This window comes from Canis lupus, chromosome 13 (assembly GCF_003254725.2).
Source record: "Canis lupus dingo isolate Sandy chromosome 13, ASM325472v2, whole genome shotgun sequence".
Lineage (NCBI taxonomy): Eukaryota > Metazoa > Chordata > Mammalia > Carnivora > Canidae > Canis > Canis lupus.
The window spans coordinates 18,821,399-18,842,277 of record NC_064255.1 but is presented as its reverse complement, the minus strand read 5'-3'; the positions used below and the strand labels follow the sequence as shown (position 1 = coordinate 18,842,277).

Genomic DNA, 20,879 nt, shown 5'->3' with positions numbered 1-20,879 from the left:
CTTCAAAAATATGATTGGTTTAGGTTTATCTATTATTATTATTATTAATTATTATTATTAATTTGAGGGGCTCGGGGTAAAAGTGTATTTTTAAATAAAAGCTTTTTTGGAGGCACATAAGTAAATTTCAATCTCCAGGTTAATTTATTGTAATAAAAGTTATTGACATCTTAGTAAATTGCAACAGTTAAAAAACCCAAATATTAAATTTCTTAGAATCATGTTAAGTTTCTTGGTAGCTTATAATTAGTCTGTAGATAATATTCATGTTTGCTCAGACCACAAAAAGTCTATATCTTATATATATTTGGAAATTAAATATTGCTATAAAACCTCTTATGTTAACAAAATTTATGATAGAACTAATATGTACAGATTACCATATTGTTATTTTAACAATAAATTTGCTTTAACACAAAGGGGCTATATCCAGAGTCACATGGAATTGTTGGCAATTCGATGTATGATCCTGTATTTGATGCCACTTTCCATCTTCGAGGGCGAGAGAAATTTAATCATAGATGGTGGGGAGGTCAACCGGTAAGTTTTGCATTTTTTTTTCATGCATGTGTGTCTGTCTGTTGAAACATTTCATTCCAAAATTTGCTGCCTGCACAAAGGATGCATGTAGTGTCCTCATAGTTAGCAATGTTTCTGTTCTTTAGTATTGTGTATATATCTGTGCACATACTATCTATGTATATGTGTAATTAATGTGTATATACATGTGTGTTCCTATGTCTATGTGTGTCTATATATGTGCATGTTTGTATGTGTTGGTGAGGTTATGATTATAAATGTGTAAGATGATAAATATCTTCATTAAGATGATGGAAATGGTGACAGAAGGGTGAATTTCAGAAACATTTTGAGGAAGGAATGTATAGCCAGATCTCACTGATTTACTAGATTTAGGGTTACGATGAAAAAGAGAAGTGAATGACTATGACTACCGCAAAATTTTGGCCCAAGTACCATATGAACAGAGACAGAGAAACTTGCTGGTAAAAAGGAGTTCAATGAAACCCACAGGAAATTCATGAATTCTTTTGTTTAACCCATTTTTTTGAAATTTTTGGAAGTTACGTGTAAGTGGAATCCTACCTTAATTTTGGACCAGCAAATTAATACTTTCAAAGAACTCATCCTGTTTACTTCAGATCTAATGGATGGGGAGAAAGTAAGGAAGGATGTAGGTGGCTTTCTACATAATATTTTTCCTATGACTGTGTGCATGGTTAGGCAACTTGATTTGGTCAGACATGAGCAAAACAGCAACATGAAACAATGGTTCTTGAATGTGTAGAATCGAAGCAAGGGCACTTGACCCTGGGTAGAGGGGCCAGAATCCCTACAGGAGCACAGGCCACTATACATAGCTAGCGAACAACATGCAGAAGAAAGATGACAAATGGTCTCACCTCATGTCAACTCTAGTTGGGAGGCCAAGGTTCCTTGGAGCACTGGTTAGGGCAGAAGGCTGAGATCTTTGTGGCGTCTGCCATGACATAAAGAATGGCCAGTGTCTACAGACATCCACAAATCTCCCATCCCTAAATGATCCTGGAATCATTTAATGACCTGGAAATCTTTGCTCCAATCTATGGGCAAAATAGAGAATACAAACTAAGAAGAAAAAAAGGTACTGCTCTTTGATAAAAGGTCATTTGTGCTTTAAAAAAAATATATTCATGGCTACCAAATCAATATGCAAAGTTAAATGTGGGCTTTTCATTTTTTAAGAAAATAAATACTGGAAGACTTCTTGTAGGTCTGTAGAAGTGTTTCTTTATAGTAGAGATTCTGATTCCACTGTCTTTATTCAGGCTGGACTCCCAGAAGTCTGTGATGACCTAAGTTGTGAGCATAGTGAAATTTGTTTACAGGGTGGATTTCACAAAGTTTATGATAGAGGAACATTTTATGTGTAAATAAAATGATTGAAATTAGAGTTCTGTCAAGCTATTGCTAGTTGGTTTTTTATATTAATTCTGTCATGGAAGCAAACTTGCTTGAAGAACCACAAAGGATATAGAGATAAATAGTAATTTTATCAAATTGGATCACCTTCCATCAAGTGTTGACATTAATTTCCCTCTGGGTTGGCATGACTCAGAAGATGAGTCTACATATTCATTAACTTCTGCAGAAACAGAGCAGAGGGAATGCTGTTAACTTGCCCAATGGAGTGAAGTCTTTTTCAATTCTGTTTGCCTGTTTCCTGACTAAACTCTCAAAGTTGACAGATTTGACCAACTTTAGTATTTTCCTAGTGTTGACAAAGATTTACAGTGAAACTGACTTGTATTTCTATCTTCTTGAACAGAGAGACACCATAAGAATTTCAAGGAACATAGTAGTTATAATTTAAAAACATTTATTATTGAAATTTGGCCTATTTGAAGAACAAATGGACAGCTACTATATGGAACTACAGAATAAGAAGAAACTATAAATATTATAAGAAAAGATGAGCCTTAATAAACATTTCTTAAGCATTTATCCCATCCTTTCAGAGGCTTATATAGTTCACAAAATCACCAGTGAAAAAAATAATTGAGGTAGAGAAAATATTGATAAAAGCTTAGGTAATTAAATCAAATTCAACTTATTTTTACTGAGTGATGAAACCATGACAGATATTTGGTTAAATAATAAAGGAGTCCAATTAAATGGTAAATAAAAACACTAATCCTACTTTAAAATTTAACAGATGAAATGAGGCATTCATATAGCATCCATCTGAAAATTTGAATCTCACCAGTAGGCTTCCAAAAATAATTTCTATAATTTAATTTCGTCTTTTTTTTTGTAACATGGATATAGCCATTTTAGCAAACTCGAGTCTACTTTTAATTTGTTAATCTTCACAATGTGCTATTAAAAGTTGTCATTCACTTTATGATGCTGCATTTCTCATACAAATTTTAATAGGATTCCTTTTGTTATTGTTGTTTTAAAATTGTACTTACTTTATTCTCATTATAAAAGTATGTTCCGTACTCTTTCACTGAAGTTCTTTAAGCGTCTTTATTTCTTTGAAAAATCTCTCCTGCTATAATCTGCAATTTTTGATGGTAAGATATCTCAGTGGGAAATTCCCTGTTCAGTTTAAATCTGGACTCAGTGAAGTGGAGAATGAATGAGACTGCAGGGGCCCCAAGAAATGTGGAGAATTAAGAAAGATGTCCAACACCCCACCGTGATGCAAGACCTCTAAAGCCACAGCTGCCAGAGCAAGGCATTTCTAGGAGGGGCAGGTGCATTCTTATCACTGCTCAAGATGCTTGGTCTGCAGTGGTTTCTACCAGTAGTGGTGATGCAATGAATGGGTCCTGAGACCATCCACGTGAATTACTATAGTGTGAAGATGTAAGAACGATGGTATGTTTGAGAAAGAGATGGCAAAGAGAAGAAGATTGACATTAGAACAGGCGTGAATTAGTGGGCCAAAGGGATTGGTTTGATGGAAAGTGCAAGTCATTGCTGACCTCTCCTCCTGTCTATTTTATTATCCTGCTAGTAGGACGTTTTGCTTTCTTTTCAGGAAAATTTCACATCCTATATATTCTGTTGTTTCTTTTCCATAGATTGCTATAAATCTATGGCTTTTTCCCCTCTTTTTTACTGTATCTTAATGTGCTTAGGATGGATTCTGCTCTGCACTTTGGGTGCTATAAATGCTCACCTGGCCGCTTTGCTGCTAGACTTTTATTTATCTTTCAAATTTCAGCTGAACTATCTGTTCCCCAGGCAGTCACTAAGCTCCCTTTGCCCTGGCTAAGCTCACAGAACTTCCTTTGGGTTTTCGTATTATTTCTGTCATAAATTTGACCATATATTTTTGAAATCATTCACATATCTGCATCAGTCTGTGGGCCCCATGGGGGTAGGATCTCTTTATTCTCAGGCTCTTCTCAGGGACATGTTCAGGTGTCTCACCACTGTGTCTTGGATTGAAATGTTCTGCACCGAATCTGAGGTATGTTTGTTGGTATTTCTTTCCTGTATTTTATAAGTTCCCTTCTTCAGGTTCTTTCCACCTGCAAAGAGCCACACCAGTCCACGGTTTTTTGCTGCAACTCTCATATCTTAGTTTGTTCTGACTCTTGAATCTCAGTAAGTGATTTACTGAAGCTAATGCTACAGCCCCACCCATTGCTCTGGTCTCCCTGAATTCTATTTATCCTGGCTCTGAGCTTTTGAATTCAAAGGAATTATTTCCTTTCGAAGAACTGCTAGAAAAATTACAACAGTAGTTCATGTTTTTGAAAAATGTTTTTTGCTTCTTTTCTTTTTCAAAACTTCTCCCCTTCTCCCGCAGCAGCATACTTTATTTAATTTGAGAAAGTGTTGAATTTCACATTTAAATCCTCCTGATTCCAGTGAGAAAGCTTTTTTTAAAATTCCTGATAACATATCAAATAGATACAATATTTTTCCCACTTGTTCCCTCCTCAAAATGTAGTCTCTAAGACATAAATGTTGAAAACTGCCTCTAGATAAAGCAGAACAATGGAGAAATATTGGCATTAAGAGTGGGAAAGCCAAATCCAGTGTCTTGTCAGGTTATTTTTGTTGTACTGTTTTACCAGTCTCTGAGGAAATTTATATTACACTCAAATTCAGAGAAATACTAATTCCCATTTCTCTGAATTAACAAGGAACTAGAAACTTCTCTCTCTCTTTTTCTAACAACCCCAGAGGCTCTTTTTTTTTTTTTTTTTTTTTGACCACTGTTGTAGTGCCTTTTTTCTCTCTGTAATTACTAGATTTGACTCCTGAGTTGAGAAATATAATATATACATATAATCTGCAAAGGAACTTTTATAGCTACTTGTGATCTGATTTAACTTAAGAACGTTATGCTTCAATCTCCTACCATTTGCTAAACCCTGATAGAATGGCTTCATTACTGCTAGAATCCTTTTGTTTGAGATTTTCAAATGTTTTTTAATTTTAAAGATTCTCTCATTTGTTTACTTTTGGCACTTCTCTGATCATGTTCCCACTGTTGTTTTAGAAAATATGGTCAACATGACTTATACCAAAAAGCAGGAGGGTGTTTTTGCTGCTTTTTTTTTTTTTTTTGAGAAGCAACAATTTTTTAAAAAAGATTAATTTATGGGGATGCCTGGGTGGCTCAGCAGTTGAGCATCTGCCTTTGGCTCAGGGCATGATCCCGGGGTCCTGAGATCGAGTCCTGAATCAGGCTCCCTGCATGGAGCCTGCTTCTCCCTCTGCCTATGTCTCTGCCTCTTTCTCTGTCTCTTTCATGAATAAATAAATACAATCTTTAAAAAAAAGATTCATTTATTTATTTGAGAGAGAGAGAGAGAGAAAATAGGGGGAAGGGGAGAGGGGCAGAGGGAAAGGGAGAAAGAATCCTCAAGCAGACTCCCCGCTGATCCTACAGCCTGCCACGAGGCTCCATCCCAGGACCCTGAGGTCATGACTGGAGCCAAAATCAAGAGCCAGACGCTTAACCAACTGAGCCACCCAGGTGCTCCAGAAATATTTTTTTTACTTTGTAATTGTCTTCATGGTTTGCTGCTCTTTATAATTAGTTAGGTTTTTTTTTTTTTTTTCTGATTCCAAGGATGTTAATTATCACTGTAAAAATATGGGGAGGTACAGAAAAGTATGAAGAGCAAATGATCCTTTACCATTGGGAAAATTTTAGCACACTCACTTCTGCTGCCCTCTCTCCCATTGCCCCTTTCCTTATTCCATTGCCAAGACCCTTTCTGGTGATCTTTTCCTGTGAGCATTACTGAGCTAAAAGTTACCCATAGGGCTTCCTGTTGCCCAGATAATGCCGATGTCAGCATAATTCCACAACATAACTTTTGAAAGTGCAGGCTCATCATTTGACAAAACTGCGTTAAAAAAATTTCCTCTAGAAAACCCCGGATTAATCTTACATTTCATAACTGCCAAATGTTGCCTCCTATAATCTCCTTGTAAATATCGAGGCACTGGATTTTTTTTAAAAGATTTTATTTATTTATTCGTGAGAGAGACAGAGAGACAGAGGCAGAGACACAGGCTCCATGCAGGGAGCTCGACGTGGGACTCGATCCCAGGTCTCCAGGATCACGCCTTGGGCTGCAGGCGGCGCTAAACCGCTGAGCCACCTGGGCTGCCCAAGGCACTGGATTTTATATGAATTTGTTTGTATATAAATATACTAAGCATGAGTCTCTGAAATTAAAATAAGTATGGAACTAGATCACTTAGTATAAAAAACTGATTGGGGTGTCTGGGTGGCTCAGTTGGTTAAGGGATTTGATTTCAGCTCAGGTCATGATCTCAGGGTCCTGGAATCTAGCCCTGCCTCTGGCTCCACCTTCAGTGGGGACTCTTCTTGAGATTCTCTCTCTCCCTCTGCACCCCCCCCCCAATAAATAAATAAATATATCTTCAGAAAAAATATATATAAGAAACTGATCTCTTTGGGATCTGATGTGGTTTTGAGGCATCTGCAGGATGTCCAGCACTTTGTTTGCACGCATCTTCTTGATAGCTGTGCTGGGAAAAGAATGAAAGGAAGCGGGGAAGCCCTTTCCTTACAGGCCAAGGCTACCCTCCCCTTGCAGCTTCACACAGCTGCAAATGACCAATGCAAAGTCTACAAGGCAAGACGGTGCCTAGCAGATTTCTTTCTACTTCAGGGATGCCACATTTTGGTGTGTCAGTAGGTAGAGGGGGGAGGTGGGTGGAGACTCGTGTTCCCTTGGTGGAGGCGAGACAGGGCATTGGGTTTGAAACTTGGCAGACTGTGCTGAGAAGCAACACACTACCAGCACTCTAGAAGGGCCCCTGTGTCTCATCAGGCTCAGCTTAGATGAGTGAATTTGTGTGAAAATCAGTGACCACAGGGAGCTTCAAGGCAGATTATGTGTGCTTATGATTGGCATTTAAATATGACATTAGAAGATGTGGAAGGATCTGTGACTACCACAGAAACTGATGAGGAACCGTCAACCAGGCGGGATGTACCTGATGCTCTTGGGGAAGATGGTGTTGTACTAGTTGCCCTCCATTAAGCGTTGGCTGAAACAGAATTGATCGTGCGTGTGATAGAGGAGAGTTGGCATGATTGCATCTTCAAAGGTAGAAGACATTCAAAATTCAAAGGGGCGTAATTTTGTGTAAATGTTGATATTAAGAAATGACCAAGGATTCTTCTACTCCCCAAATGTATTGATTTGCAGATGACTCAAAGATTCAGAAGCTAAAGGGCATTTTTATTTTTTTCCAACCCTTTCAAAAATGTGATCACCAAGGGGGAAAAAAAAAAGACATATTTTGAATCCTGGTTGGCCTGGGGACTCCCATCGCAGCCCAGAATTTGTCTTTAAAACAGAAGGATACACCTAACCAGACTCCGGAAGGGCGCTCAGAGCAATCTGCGCTCCTTCCCTCTATGACCACATTCCCCTGGGAGGAGGGCAGCTCTCACCTCCTCCAATCTGAGAGGGCCCTCGGTCCTCTCCTGCCCATCCTTACTTGCCAGCTTCAGCAGCTGTGCTTTTGCGAGGCTGGGGATCATCAGTCCCTCCGCAGAGGCTTGGAAATCTGCAGAATTCCCCAGGCCAGGTGTCCAGACCCTTCTGAAAACATGGCCAAACTCGTGGAGGCCCCACACCTCTGAATTTCCCCTTGCCTCAAAAAACAGAGATTTTCACTGGAGTCCAACAGACTCTGAAAGTCTGGATACAATGAAACCAGAAAAGGGGCTGGCTGCTATTCCTAGAGCATTTTTGCTTGGGTTTTAAAACAAACGAGCTTCTTTTCTTCCTGTTTGCCTCTGAAGGAGTGGGGGGAGGTTCTTCTTACAGACTTATGTTCAATGGGACACTGGCCATCCTAAGCTGTTTTTAATGTTCCTAGAATAACTGGATTATATTTGTTTCCATTGCATAATAATTAAGATTAAAAATTGATCCAGTGTTCACCAAATGCTAAGACACTGCTTTAAGGACTTTAAATGTATTAACTCATTAAAGCTTAGAATAATCCCATGTGGTAGGTAATATTTATCTACATTTTAAAGGAAACTGAAGCCCAGAGAGCTTATGTAATTGACTGCAGGACTTCACAGTTAGTGACAGAGGCAAGGCTTAAAATCCAGCTATCTGGTTGGAGAGCTCAGGTTCTTAACCACTGTATCTTCTGCCTCCCAACAGCATGCACTGGAAAGAATATTTTAAAAGCCTCAATGAAATGCTTGGTTCACCTAACTTATCCCAGGAAGTTATTCCTAAAATTCCATTTATTGAAAGCCTAAATAAATGATACATGGAAAGTCCAGAATAAAAAAAAGAAAGAAAGAAAAAGCTTTTTTCGCTCTTTTCATTCACCTCGTTTAAAACAAAACAAGACAAAGTTAGGTTCCAAGATTCTGGCATCTGTGTGCCAAATTGGGGTTCTCCTCTGCAGGCTTTCAATAATACAGGAAACATATGGTCCACTCCTGGGTCCTTTGATGAGCAGAATTCCATCATGTAAGTGAAATGTTCAAAACAATGATCAGAAAAGACAGGTACGGAAGAAACTTTTGAGATGAAATAAGAGTTAAAAATGCCACTAGAATCATTGCAGAGCTTTTGAAGGCTTTTACAGAGAATGTATTGAATGACATTTATGGAAATAGTGATTCTGACTTCCAGATGTGAAAAGAGAATGATTGCAAATAATGTGAAATTTATGGTGGGGTGTGGGTAAAGTAGAAGATATCTGATCTAATGTACTTAAAACAACTTTTTCTTCTTTGACTGAAACTCAGAACATGTTATAAGCCTCTTATATTTTCCTCATTAGCTATGGATTACAGCCACCAAGCAAGGGGTGAAAGCTGGGACATTCTTCTGGTCGGTGTAAGTTATCTTTATTTTGTCAATGTTTGTGCAATTACAGTTATGATTCGGCTTAAGAAACATGAATTCAGTTTGATTTTACTTCAGTTAAATGTAAAAGAGCTTGAGCTTTTGAATATTTTCTGATTGAAAATAATCTTCCCAGTATATTTTAGAAGTCTTCCGTCTATTTCCCCCATCTTTTTTTTTTTAATAGAATGTAAAGATTTTTTTTTTTCTTCTTGTCATTCTCAAGATTTTTCTGTCCCTGTTATAGGTTTTGATAACTTACCATCTAGGGAGTGTATATTTCTCTTAAACTATTTATTACTGTGGTTTGCATTATTGTTTTCTATAAATATATCATAACATGTTATATTTATTTTGGTTTGCAACATTGAAAGTCTAGTGTGGTCTCACACAGTTGATGTATAGTGGTCTAGAGATTGGAAATTCCAGCCAGGAGACAAGGGGAAACCTCTGTTTCTACTCTGTTTTCCACCGAACTCTAGGATTTCCCTAATAAGAAAAATGGAACTACTTCTCTTCCCCAGAGAGCTAGTGGGGGGTTAGTAGTTAATGTTCATAAAATAGTCTTAAGATGTAACTTACCTAATAAAAGTGTCAACATGTTGATTATTTTTAAGGCTCCTTAGTAAGAAAAGGAATCTGTTTCAACTTTCATGGGGATTTTGTTCCCACTGAGATGTTCTTTCCATCTTTTTTTTTTTTTTTAACCACCTAAAGCTGTTTCCATATTTGCCTCTTATGCCTTAACAAAAATCTGACTATTCTATAATAGTAGTGTGCTGAGAGCAGTCACAGGTTCAAATTAATCCAGAATGGGACTGTCTATATTCTCCAAATTCAGGAATAAAAGTAGCTTTTTCAGATTTGAAGGACTAAGTTGAAACTGAGTTTGGTGATTTGAAGGTAAGACAGTGACTCTTTAAAAGTCTCTTTTCCCACCTATTTCTTTTGTAAAGAGGTTTTCTGAGTTGAGAAATGAGTGTGGGGGTGTTAGAAATGACATGTAAATGACATGTTGATCTACCAATTTAATCTGATGCGTTACATTTCTGTAGCCCTTGACTGTCATAGATGCTTACAGAAAGGATTTCTTCTGCTCCACAACATATTTGCTTGGCAGAATGGAGACGAGCCAACAACATAATTAGTACTTAGTCCCTACCCTTACCCCCCGAAACTGCTGCAAAGCTTCATTGAAAAGGCCCAGTGTTCTGATTTTGAATGGCAATGTTCTCCACCCATTTCTAGCTACTTATAAGAAGGTGGCTTTTGTGTGCTCTAAAGATGTCCTTAGTTTTGCTTTGGCTTCTCGGGCTATTGTTCTTTTATCTCTATTCTGGGGGTGACTTGGATTTAGTTTTTTGCTTTCTTTTTTTAAAAAATCTTTTTTTAACTGAACAAACAAGCAAACAAACACAACAAACCAGGGTCATACTTTTAGTTATTTAATGGAGTATATGTCAGGGGAATCTACACATGGTACATCCAGAAAACTTTTAAATTTAACACCAGATTCAGACCATGGGCTTAGACTTTGAAGGCCATCTTTTTAATGTGGTTCTGTACTGCAACCTAGAGTTATTCTTGCTTTTTAAGTGATAGTATTTTATTCCAAAGTAATCCTCAGCTGATGCTCTGTTACATTTTGTGTGTGTGTCAATTCATGTTCAAAGGCAGTAATTCCCCTTATGTATGAGTGTTTTTGATTGATTCTAATCCCAGTTCTGCCACTTAATCGATTGCTGATGCTGGACAAGTGATTTAATCTCTCAGCAAATTAATGTCCTCATCTTTAAATGGCAATGATAGCATCTTTATCATAGGGTGCTGTGAAAGTAGAATGGGGTAACTTATTTAAAGTGCCAAGTAGGGGGCAGCCCGGTGGCTCAGCAGTTTAGCGCTGCCTTTGGCCCAGGGCCTGATCCTGGAGACTCAGGATCGAGTCCCACGTCGGGCTCCCTGCATGGAGCCTGCTTCTCCCTCTGCCTGTGTCTCTGCCTCTCTCTCTCTCTCTCTCTCATGTGTTTCTCATGAATAAATAAATAAAATATTTAAAAAAATAAAATAAAATAAAGTGCCAAGTAGGGTGTTTAGTACATAGAGAATAATGGATAAATGGTATTTGTTTTCTAATTCATATCATCTCTTTCAACACTGACCATACAATGACGATATGTGTCCTAAGGTAATTTGTTCCCCTTTAGCACTAAACACTTCATCTAGTCCCTTATTTTCCATTCCTCCTTCTTTTTTCTTTTTCTGACCGTATCTGATGTTTCATGATAAGTGCTCTATCTAACAGTGATGGTGAAGACAGCAGCATGAGCTCCATTTCCTTTTCTGTTCCGACACACAGTCTTCCTTTGCCATTTGTGGTTATGCAGTCTCTGCACTGTATTATTTATTTATTTATTTAGGCACTGTATTTTTTTTTTAAAGATTTTATTTATTTATTTGAGAGAGAGAGAGAGTACACAAGTAGGAGCAGGTACAAGGAAGAAGCAGACTCCCTATTGAGCAGGGAACCCGACATGGGGCTCAATCCCAGGACTCTGGGATCATGACCTGAGCTGAAGGCAGACACTTAACGGATTGAGCCACCCAGATGCCTCTCTGCACTGTATTTTAAACACTAATGGCTAGGGGCCATGTTGTTTTGGTTCCTGGGGCAATTTTGTAAAGATAATCTAGAACTCCTAGGAAAGGTAGAGACTACTTTGTCCGACTCCTCATTGGCAAGATTAGAATACCATGGCTGAGAGAGGTAAAGTGTTGTGCCCAGTGTCACACTTTGGATGGATACTTAGGGATCTACAGTTCTCATCTCTGGCTCTTTTCACACACACACACACACACACACACACACACACACACACTCACACACACACTCAGCCCCTACCCAGAAAATGATAATCACCTGCTTATCTTTCTAAGCAGAGAATGGTGACTCCTCTATAATGGTCTTTTTTAGTAGAAGTATTTTTTATCTTTGTTTACATTCACACAAAAGCCTTTAATGTAATATACTTAACAAATATATCATGAATCAGTGTGTCATCTCTCTGGACCCTAAGAATCTAGTACATAATAGCAAAAGCTAACATTTTTCTAAACTCGATGTGCCATGCACTATTCTAAGTGTTTTACATGTATTATCTCTTTTAATCCTCACAACAAACCTATGACATAGGAACTATTATCCTCATTTTATAGAGGTATGGAAAGGTTAAGTAACTTGCCAAAGTCTCATCGCCAACACATGTTGGAGTCCGGATTCAAACCAAGGCATTGTGGCCTCAGAGCGGATGCTTTCACTCCCTGCCTACTACTGGTCAAGCACCGCATCCAACGAAGGTGTTAGAGGGTGCGTGTTCTGAGCAGGACACAAATTCTATTGGCTTGTATTTTTCCATTAGCATCAAGTAAGTCCATCAGAGTCCCCTTTTGTGACCTAACACCAATTACATAAAATAAAGCTGCTTGTAGGTAGGTAGGGAAGTCAGGTAAGATGGAAAGGCTACAGCATTTGCTTTTTTCTAAGTTAGGAAAGAATTTGAAACATGTAATTATTTTGTTCAGATAAAGGGGGATTTCTGAGACCGATGAATTAAATACCTGATGTGATTAGCTTGGCTTTGCTATGCCTATTTCTTTTTTTTTTTTTTAAAGATTTTATTTATTTATTCATGACAGACACAGAGAGAGAGAGAGGGAGAGGCAGAGACACAGGCAGAGGTAGAAACAGGCTCCATGCAGGGAGCCCGACATGCGACTCAATCCCGGGTCTCCAGGATCACACCCAGGGCTGAAGGCAGCACTAAACCGCTGGGCCACCGGGGCTGCCCATGCTATCCTATTTCTTTTTTTTTTTCCTTTTAAATATTCATTTATGTATTTGAGCTAGGAGAGCACAGGTGGGGGCGGGGGCGGGGGCAGGGCATGCTATCCTATTTCTAATTCAATTATAGAATATAATAAACAGGGTCCCATTTATTCAAGAGCATTGGACTTTGTTTAAATTAGGACTCATTTTATGGTAAATATGATTTTCTGGGCTGGTGGGACAGTTCTAGACTGAGAGAGGGTCAGAGGAATGAGCAATTTCCAATCTCTGAGAGTTGATGGGGATGGGTGGGGGTGTGCATGGGGAAAGAGTCCTTGATTGGAACTCCTGCCAAATCTCCGCTTCTCCCACAGCTCTGAAGATGTATCTTTTTCCTAGCTTGCTCTTGTTCACATCCACCAAGAGTAAAACTTTGGCTCACCAACACTCCATAGTAAGTTTTTAATAGAGTTTATTTATTTTTAGAGCAGTTTTAGGCTCACAGCAAATGGAGCAGAGGGTACAGAGACTTCCCAAATGCCCTTTGCCCCCCCACACATGCACAACTTCCCCATTACCAGTGTGCCCCACCAGAGTGGCGTGTGTGTTACAACTGATGAACCTATATCCACACATCATTATCACTCAGGGAACGTAATTTATTTATTTATTTTTTTTTTAATTTTTTTTTTTTTTAATTTATTTATGATAGTCATCAGAGAGAGAGAGAGAGAGAGAGAGGCAGAGACACAGGCAGAGGGAGAAGCAGGCTCCATGCACTGAGAGCCCGATGTGGGATTCGATCCCGGGTCTCCAGGATCGCGCCCTGGGCCAAAGGCAGGCGCTAACCCGCTGCGCCACCCAGGGATCCCAGGGAACGTAATTTATACTAGGCTTCACTCTTGGCCACAATAATTTTTGCTAGCCACAATTAAACTTGGGCTTAGGTTGAGTTCATCATAAACAAGCTCTAATGCCCAATCTTGGATAGGGGAGCAGAAAAGCATGTTGTACTCCTTGTTAGGAAAGAATAAGCGAATTTCCCCATAAATAAAAACATTGCTCTGCTTGGGAGCCTTTAATGAAACTCAGCCCAGGATACAGTACTATCATGTTAGCTGAGAGCTCTTAAAGAGAGTGCCAGATTTCGGGTAATTATATTTCAACAGAGGAATGAGACTTAAACACAAAAGTCATTGTGGATGAAGATTATACCCTTTTTGTCAGTCTCATAATTATATGTGCCTATTCTTGATAGATTTTTATAGAGCTAGAAGAGAATTTCAAGACTACCTTTCCAAACCCCTTATTTTATAGATGAAGAATCTAAAGTTTCAGATTAAATAATGTTTCTAAAGCCTATAGGTCGTTAGAGATAGAATGATAGCTCATTATGATCATTAATAAAAATAAAGGATTTTGGGATCATACTATGTGCTAGGTACTGTATGTGCCCTTTGCTTATCTTGTCTCATTTTTTTAAAAAAGATTTTATTTATTTATTCATGAGAACACACAAGGAGAGAGAGGCAGAAACATAGGCAGAGGGAGAAGCAGGCTCCATGCTGGGAACCCGATGTGGGACTTGATCCTCGGGTCTCCAGGATCTCGCCCGGGGCTGAAGGCCGCGCTAAACTGCTGAGCCACCCAGGCTGCCCTGCTCTCATTTTTTTTTTAAAGACTTTATTTACTTATTTGAGAGAAAGCAAGTGAAAGGGAGGAGGAGCAGAGGGAGAGGGAGAAGCAGGCTCCCTTTTGAGGTAGGACTCAATCCCAGGACCCTGGGACCAGGACCTGAACTGAAGGCAGACACTTAACCAACTGAGCCACCCAGGTGCCTCTGCCTTGTCTCATTTTATCCTTATAACCAGGCTGTGTGCGACGTGTTTTGCTATGATCTTTCTTTTATGGATACTTAAGCTGAGGCCCAGAGAGGTCAAAGTGGCATAGAGATCAAAAGAGGTCACACCACCAGCAAGATGCGATTGGGGGATGTAAGTCCTGGTCCCTCTGTGGCCACAGCTAATGGCTTTACTTGCTAAATGGCAATGCTTCTGAGCCCAGGGTCCTTACTGCCTATAGCAGAGGCTGTGATCAACAGGGCAGGTTCCTCATTTTACTGTGAATCAGAGTTTCCAGTCTCATCTTCTATGGCAGAGGTTGAGCAATACAATATGTTGCAAATGGAGTGGAAGTTTAAACACTAATTCGAAAGTGGGCCTTTTATGACAACGAAGTGAAAACACATGGTGGTACATAGAGAGCCCTTGGCCTGGGTACCAGAACAAGCACTCATTGGGCTGGAGTTTGACGATGCAACTTAACATCATGCTCTGCTCGTTATTGCCTCACAGGGTCATCCCTCATGAGAGGAGAATATTAACCATCCTGCAATGGCTCACTCTGCCAGACGATGAAAGGTATTTGTTTCCATTCCCCTGACCTTCTCTCTCTTTTCTTCAGGACCTTTCCATCCTGGGGTAGAACTGGGTAAAGACTAGTTGGGCATAGTCAAGGTTTGGGATTACTAAGTTTTGTGGTTCTCAGCCTTAAGCGTGACTGACATAGGGTATTGGGGACCATTTCATGAAAGGGGTTAAATGAGCTTAGCTCTTCATCCTGGCCACTGCAGCTGAGCTTGAGGGAGTTTCTGACTTTGATAAATGAACCAGCAGCATCCCAAGAACTGGGGAAGCATTAGGACCAACTTTCAGGCTGCAGAGTGCATGGTTCATGTGACTTTTCACTGGGCAATATTATCTTGAGGCTCAAAGACCTGGGTATGTGTTCAGATAATCCTTTGTGACATTTGATCCCTGAAGGTGGTACCAGGCAGTTACCACTGTGCAGGTGGTGTAGGGGCTGGTGGATGTGGAAAAAATAGAATCTTAAGCACCACCCCCCTCAAAGAGAAATGAGAAAGAGATATTTTCCATGTTAAGACTAACAGTGGTTGGGAGATTAATTAACTCAATTTGAGAGGATTTTTTTTTTGACATGTAGGGATGCTTAATATTCTTTGTTGTATGTGGTTTGGTGGAGAATCTGAATCTTCTAATTTTCCCGTAGGCCTTCAGTCTATGCCTTCTATTCCGAACAACCCGATTTCTCTGGACACAAATATGGCCCCTTTGGCCCTGAGGTTAGTAGCTTATCATCTGCCTGAGGAGAGCCTGTGCCCCTGGGCTGTTGACTTTATTTCAGGATTTGTACAAAGTCTCTTGGGTATGTCTATCTGCAAGGTTTATACCTAGTCAAAGAACTACAAAACTAAAAACATTAAAAAAAAAAAAAACCTTAAACATACCAGTTTCTCTTACAGGAATTTCATTTCAGATTGATTTTCTATTCAAACATATCCTAAACTTGGTGTTCAGGTGATCAGGAAGGATTAGCATCAGGATCAGGAAGTAGAAAGGCATCTGGAGATGAAATGGGCAATACAAAACGCTCCAACTGAATTTCAGCTCCCTTAAAATGATTATGCAATTCAGAGACCGTAGGTCAGCTTAATAGCTCTAATAGCCTTAGCAGGTACAATCAATCAACCTGGCATATGTTATGTAGTACTGGACATTTTTTTATTTGATACATTTTGACATAGGTACATACCTGTGAAACCATTACCACACTCAAGATTGTGGACATATCCATCACTCTCCAAAATGAAATTAATTCTTAATTAAGAGAAAATGTACTACTGGATGATTCTATTTAGCAGAGCAATGTATTGCTATCAAACAGCAGGAATCTTAGTTGAAAACAATCTGTTAGACGATATCTAGTATAATGTCAAATTCAGAAGTGGGAAAAAGACAGTTGTGTTTTATCATGTCCCTCATTCATCTGGAGATGGAAATCTTCCCAGTGTTGCAGCATAGATCATTTTAAAACCGATTGAATTTGCCAATCTAAAATGATTTCCACCTCTCATTCTAACTAGTGTGATGAGGTCTACATCAACACACTGAAACTTGATTTGGGATGAGAAATCGTTTCAAAAACTCTGCTGATGGAAACTGGTTCCCAATCTCTAATAGCCTATGACAGCACTGTTGGTGATGATTAAGTTCACGGTGTTCAGCATAAGATTGAGTAGGAGATACAGAGAAATGTGTCTTGGTTTAAATATTTTTGAGCAAAATGCAACATATCTAACCAAAGGCTGTAAATGCAAAATGTACCAAAAATACCTAACTATTTTTGAATGTTTTAACATCAATTCTGCGGTGATTTTTTTTAAACACTGGAAACTAATGGCTGTGTGAAACCATTGTTAGTTTGCCTTAAATCATTGAAGTTATATAAGTCTGATGCTCTTTTTTCCTATCCCTTTGATGTTTAACGAGTGTCGCATGATTATGAAACACAAATGATAAAATGAGATAAACATCTGCATGAAACACAAATCTTACTCTTGCCAGAGCAAGCATGGCTGTTTTATCTTTAGGATGACTTTCTTTGAGATTAATCTAAAGTGAACAAAAGGAACCACATTTTATTAAAATGTTAAAAAAAAAAATCCTAAGCAGTTCCATGTGCCTTTCTTAAAAGTTGAACTTTGCTTGGATAATAATATCCCCTAAAAGACCCTATGGTATAGGAGAGCCAGAGGTTGGTATAGCCATTCTTTTAAAAGCAGGAGGCTGGTGCTTAAGGAGGTGTGGGCTTCTCAAGTCACCTGGTGGGTAAGTGGACTTAAAAGCAGAATCTCAGAGCTCCTGGACCAGGGTTCTTCCCATGGAACCCTTTAAACCTCCAGGAGATAAGCAGAGTGATTAGGTAAATAACTATGTTCAATTCAGACAGAAGATTTTTCTTTATGTCAAAAATTGGCTTTTTAGCATATAAATGAGGTGGAACTCTGGTGATCCTTAGTGCTTTAAGATTTTTACAGCTCAGCAATAAGCATTCTTTATCCACGAGCATCTCTGGATTTCTAGTAAGTGTATTTCAGTTGTAATTACATACTTGAAAGTGTATGTGTGTGTGTTTTAATCAAGAAATAGATTGAAAATTTTTTTAAATGTCTGAGCAGTGATAAATGGAACATAATATAGGATGCTTTAATTTGTTGTAATGATGGTGCTGTGCCCAGAGTTGCTTAGAAATATACAGAGATTTTTGTCCTCTAAAATTTTTTGAATTAAGACTTGGAAGTATTCATGCTATGTTCTTTCTAGTATTAATATTTCTCATAAACTGGGATATTTTCATGTATCCACTGGTAAACACTCTTTTTTTTTTTTTTGAAGATTTATTTATTTATTTATTTATTTATTTATTTATTTATTTATGATAGACAGAGAGAGAAAGAGAGAGGCAGAGACACAGGAGGAGGGAGAAGCAGGCTCCATGCTGGGAGCCTGACATGGGACTTGATCCTGGGACTCCAGGATCACACCCCGGGCCAAAGGCAGGCGCTAAACTGCTGAGCCACCCAGGGATCCCCTGGTAAACACTCTTAATTAGATATCTTGGAATGTGTGTTCAGTTATGATAACCTGACAGCCTGGCCACTTTCTTCTGGTAAGGCAAGGAACATTTTCAAATTTCAACTGTTTTTCGTTTGGTTCTAGGTATTTTAGTTTTTCTGAACAAAAAGCAAAACTGTTTATACTTTAAAAACATGAAACCAAAACAAGCCAGCAAAACCTCTCTTCTGTAGTAGACTAATTGGTTTATATCAATTATATACATGTGGTATGTGTATAAAGACTTTACAAGCTGAAATATTATTTATAAAATCAGTAACATGTCATCATTTACATCTAATGAGAAAATACCTTGCATTTGAAGTTTAATTGAAAAAATTTAGTTCAGCAGAATGTTATGTGCTACAACACAGTTGAAATCTGTGCCTTATTTGCTTAATATCTGAGTATACTTTTTTCAGGATAATTCTCAAAGGCTATTAAATGAGATGACCAAACATTGGGCTAAAAGCTTCAAGAAATGGTGTATTGCTCCTGGTTTCATAGTGTAATGGTGAATGTTCAGAAACATGCTTGCTTTTGATTATTGGCACAATCTTTTTCTCTTTGACCTTCTATGCTTACTCTGTGACTCCTCGTTGGGCTGCTGTTCCAGGCCTAGAGGCAGAGCTTTGGCTGGCTAGTTACTATCTTCAGATGGCAAAGTATCCTTCTGAAAAGCAGGGAAATTTGCCCCTCTACCTCCCATCCTCCTAATAACCTCAGGCTAAATCTTCTAAAGTCAGACTAAAGTATGGCTGGTCCGTGAAAACTTAGCTTTCGTCTACCTCTAACATTCAAAGAAGGAACTACATGCGTTGTAATCCCTGGATGAGAACTCATGTTGACTAAATTCTGTTTCTCCTGCTGCTCCTCTAACCCACTGCAACCAGAAGGGCTCGCTTGTGGAGTCTTCTGAATGTTGAGGTCTCTTGCAAATGGCCGAGTGTCTGATGGGCAGACGAGTGCTAGCTGAAATGTGTTCAGTGACCATGACCTGGGAAACCCTCTTTTTCTCCTACTTCTCTTCTCATGAAGAACTGCCTGAAACTAGATGCATTTAAAAACCAAAACCAAAGTCCTTGGGGGCTGTGTCTTTCCATCGCTCTGCCGGAGAGAGAGGATGAGGTAGAAATGGAAGTGCCTTTGCAGTCGCTTGCTCTGGAAACGGTGACATGGCATGGCAGATGGCCTCCTCTTGGATACACTAACACTGTTCCTCCTCCCGCCCCTTCCTGCATCTGAATGATTCTTGGAGCAGTCCCGCCGAGAGAGACTCAGCTAGGGAGATATCAGGGCTTGCTGCTTGAATTCACCTTTGCACCATCAGCAAATCAGGCGCCCGTTGTTCTCTAGTGTTGGGAAGTCCCGAAAGGTTATCTTCCTTATTCGACTTCTGTGTCAGCCTTTGCCACTCTGTAGATTTTCAAAACAGGATGCATAGTCCACCACTCATTACCCCCAAGCAGGGGGTTTCTGAGGAAGAGTATTAGCAAGTAGACTCTTTCTTCATATGTATACCAAGATGAAGTGATATTGATGACTTTTTGCACTTAACCTAATTTTACAAGATAAATTTTTTATTTTTATTCATTTATTTTAAAGATTTTATTTATTTATTCATGAGAGACATGCAGAGAGAGGCAGAGACATAGGCAGAGGAAGAAGCAGGCTCCCTGTGGGGAGCCCAGTGAGGGACTTGATCCCAAGACCCCAGGATCACGACTTGAGCCAAAGAGAGATGCCCAACCACTGAGCCACCCGGGTGTCCCACAATATAATTTTTTAAAAGACAGTTTTGTTTATGGTTATCTCTTGGCTTAGGGTTCCTCTGTACTGAAAACCTAAATTATCAGTGAAAAGTTCTCTCTCCTACTGAAAGTCCTGATTTGTGTAAGGACACATTCATGGCCAAGGAGGATTGTTTATTATTTATGTTTCACTCCATCCTTGGTTTACATCTTTTTCCCCAATCCTCACCAATGAGGGTGACACTTGCTATGACATATATATAGTGGTGGTGTGAACAAATATCTGTCAGATTCTGAATTGGAGCCACCTACATGAATCCCATTGTCACTTTGAAATGACCAAATGGCTAGTGTCCTATTTGGTTTTCTTCTAGTACTTTAAAAATGGAGAGCTTTTCATAACTAAAGACCAGTCTCTCCCTAATGCAGGAGTTATGGAATGCAGAACTGCATGTCACCTTCAGATGTGACCACGAGTAGGCTCCTCAGCCCAAGAGAAAACTACATGACTAGATTCTCTTAAACTCTATTCTTGCTCTCAGTGAAGAAGCTGTGACGGCAGCATCAAGATGGATTTAGGAGGCTTCTCTCTATAGAGTTCCCTGAATCATTCCTTATACCAACTTTTTCTCGTGTAAGGAGCCTTAGTTTTTCTAACTAAGGCTCTGCTGAGCCCCACTGGCAAAGTGTGAGCTTTATGATCTGACCCAGAGGGCCAGACGACTTCTGAGTCCAGACATCTCTATCCGCCAGTACAGGAGAGTAGTTATGGCTCACCTCTTACTCCGGCTAAGAGACCTAAGAGGAAGGTTACCCCTAAGAGGAGACAGGAAAGACCAGTTGCTCCTCCAAAGAAAAGAAGAAGAAAATTACATAGGATGGATCATTATGCTGCGGAAACTCGTCAGGACAAAGTAAGTTTATCTATTGTTCCAAAGCT

At 39.3% G+C, this 20,879-nt stretch overlaps 1 protein-coding gene across 10 annotated transcripts in view; it reads left to right on the top strand.

Annotated features, from left to right (window-relative positions):
• The window catches only part of ENPP2 (ectonucleotide pyrophosphatase/phosphodiesterase 2), a 111,357-nt gene that overhangs the window by 50,538 nt on the left and 39,940 nt on the right, over nucleotides 1-20,879 (top strand). For all 10 annotated transcript variants that reach the window (XM_035718476.2, XM_035718410.2, XM_035718261.1 and 7 more), the window contains 4 exons: nucleotides 421-540; nucleotides 8,827-8,882; nucleotides 15,069-15,134; nucleotides 15,784-15,856. In XM_035718476.2, coding sequence (XP_035574369.1) covers nucleotides 421-540; nucleotides 8,827-8,882; nucleotides 15,069-15,134; nucleotides 15,784-15,856 — 315 coding nt within the window. The remainder of the gene's footprint in view (nucleotides 1-420; nucleotides 541-8,826; nucleotides 8,883-15,068; nucleotides 15,135-15,783; nucleotides 15,857-20,879) is intronic.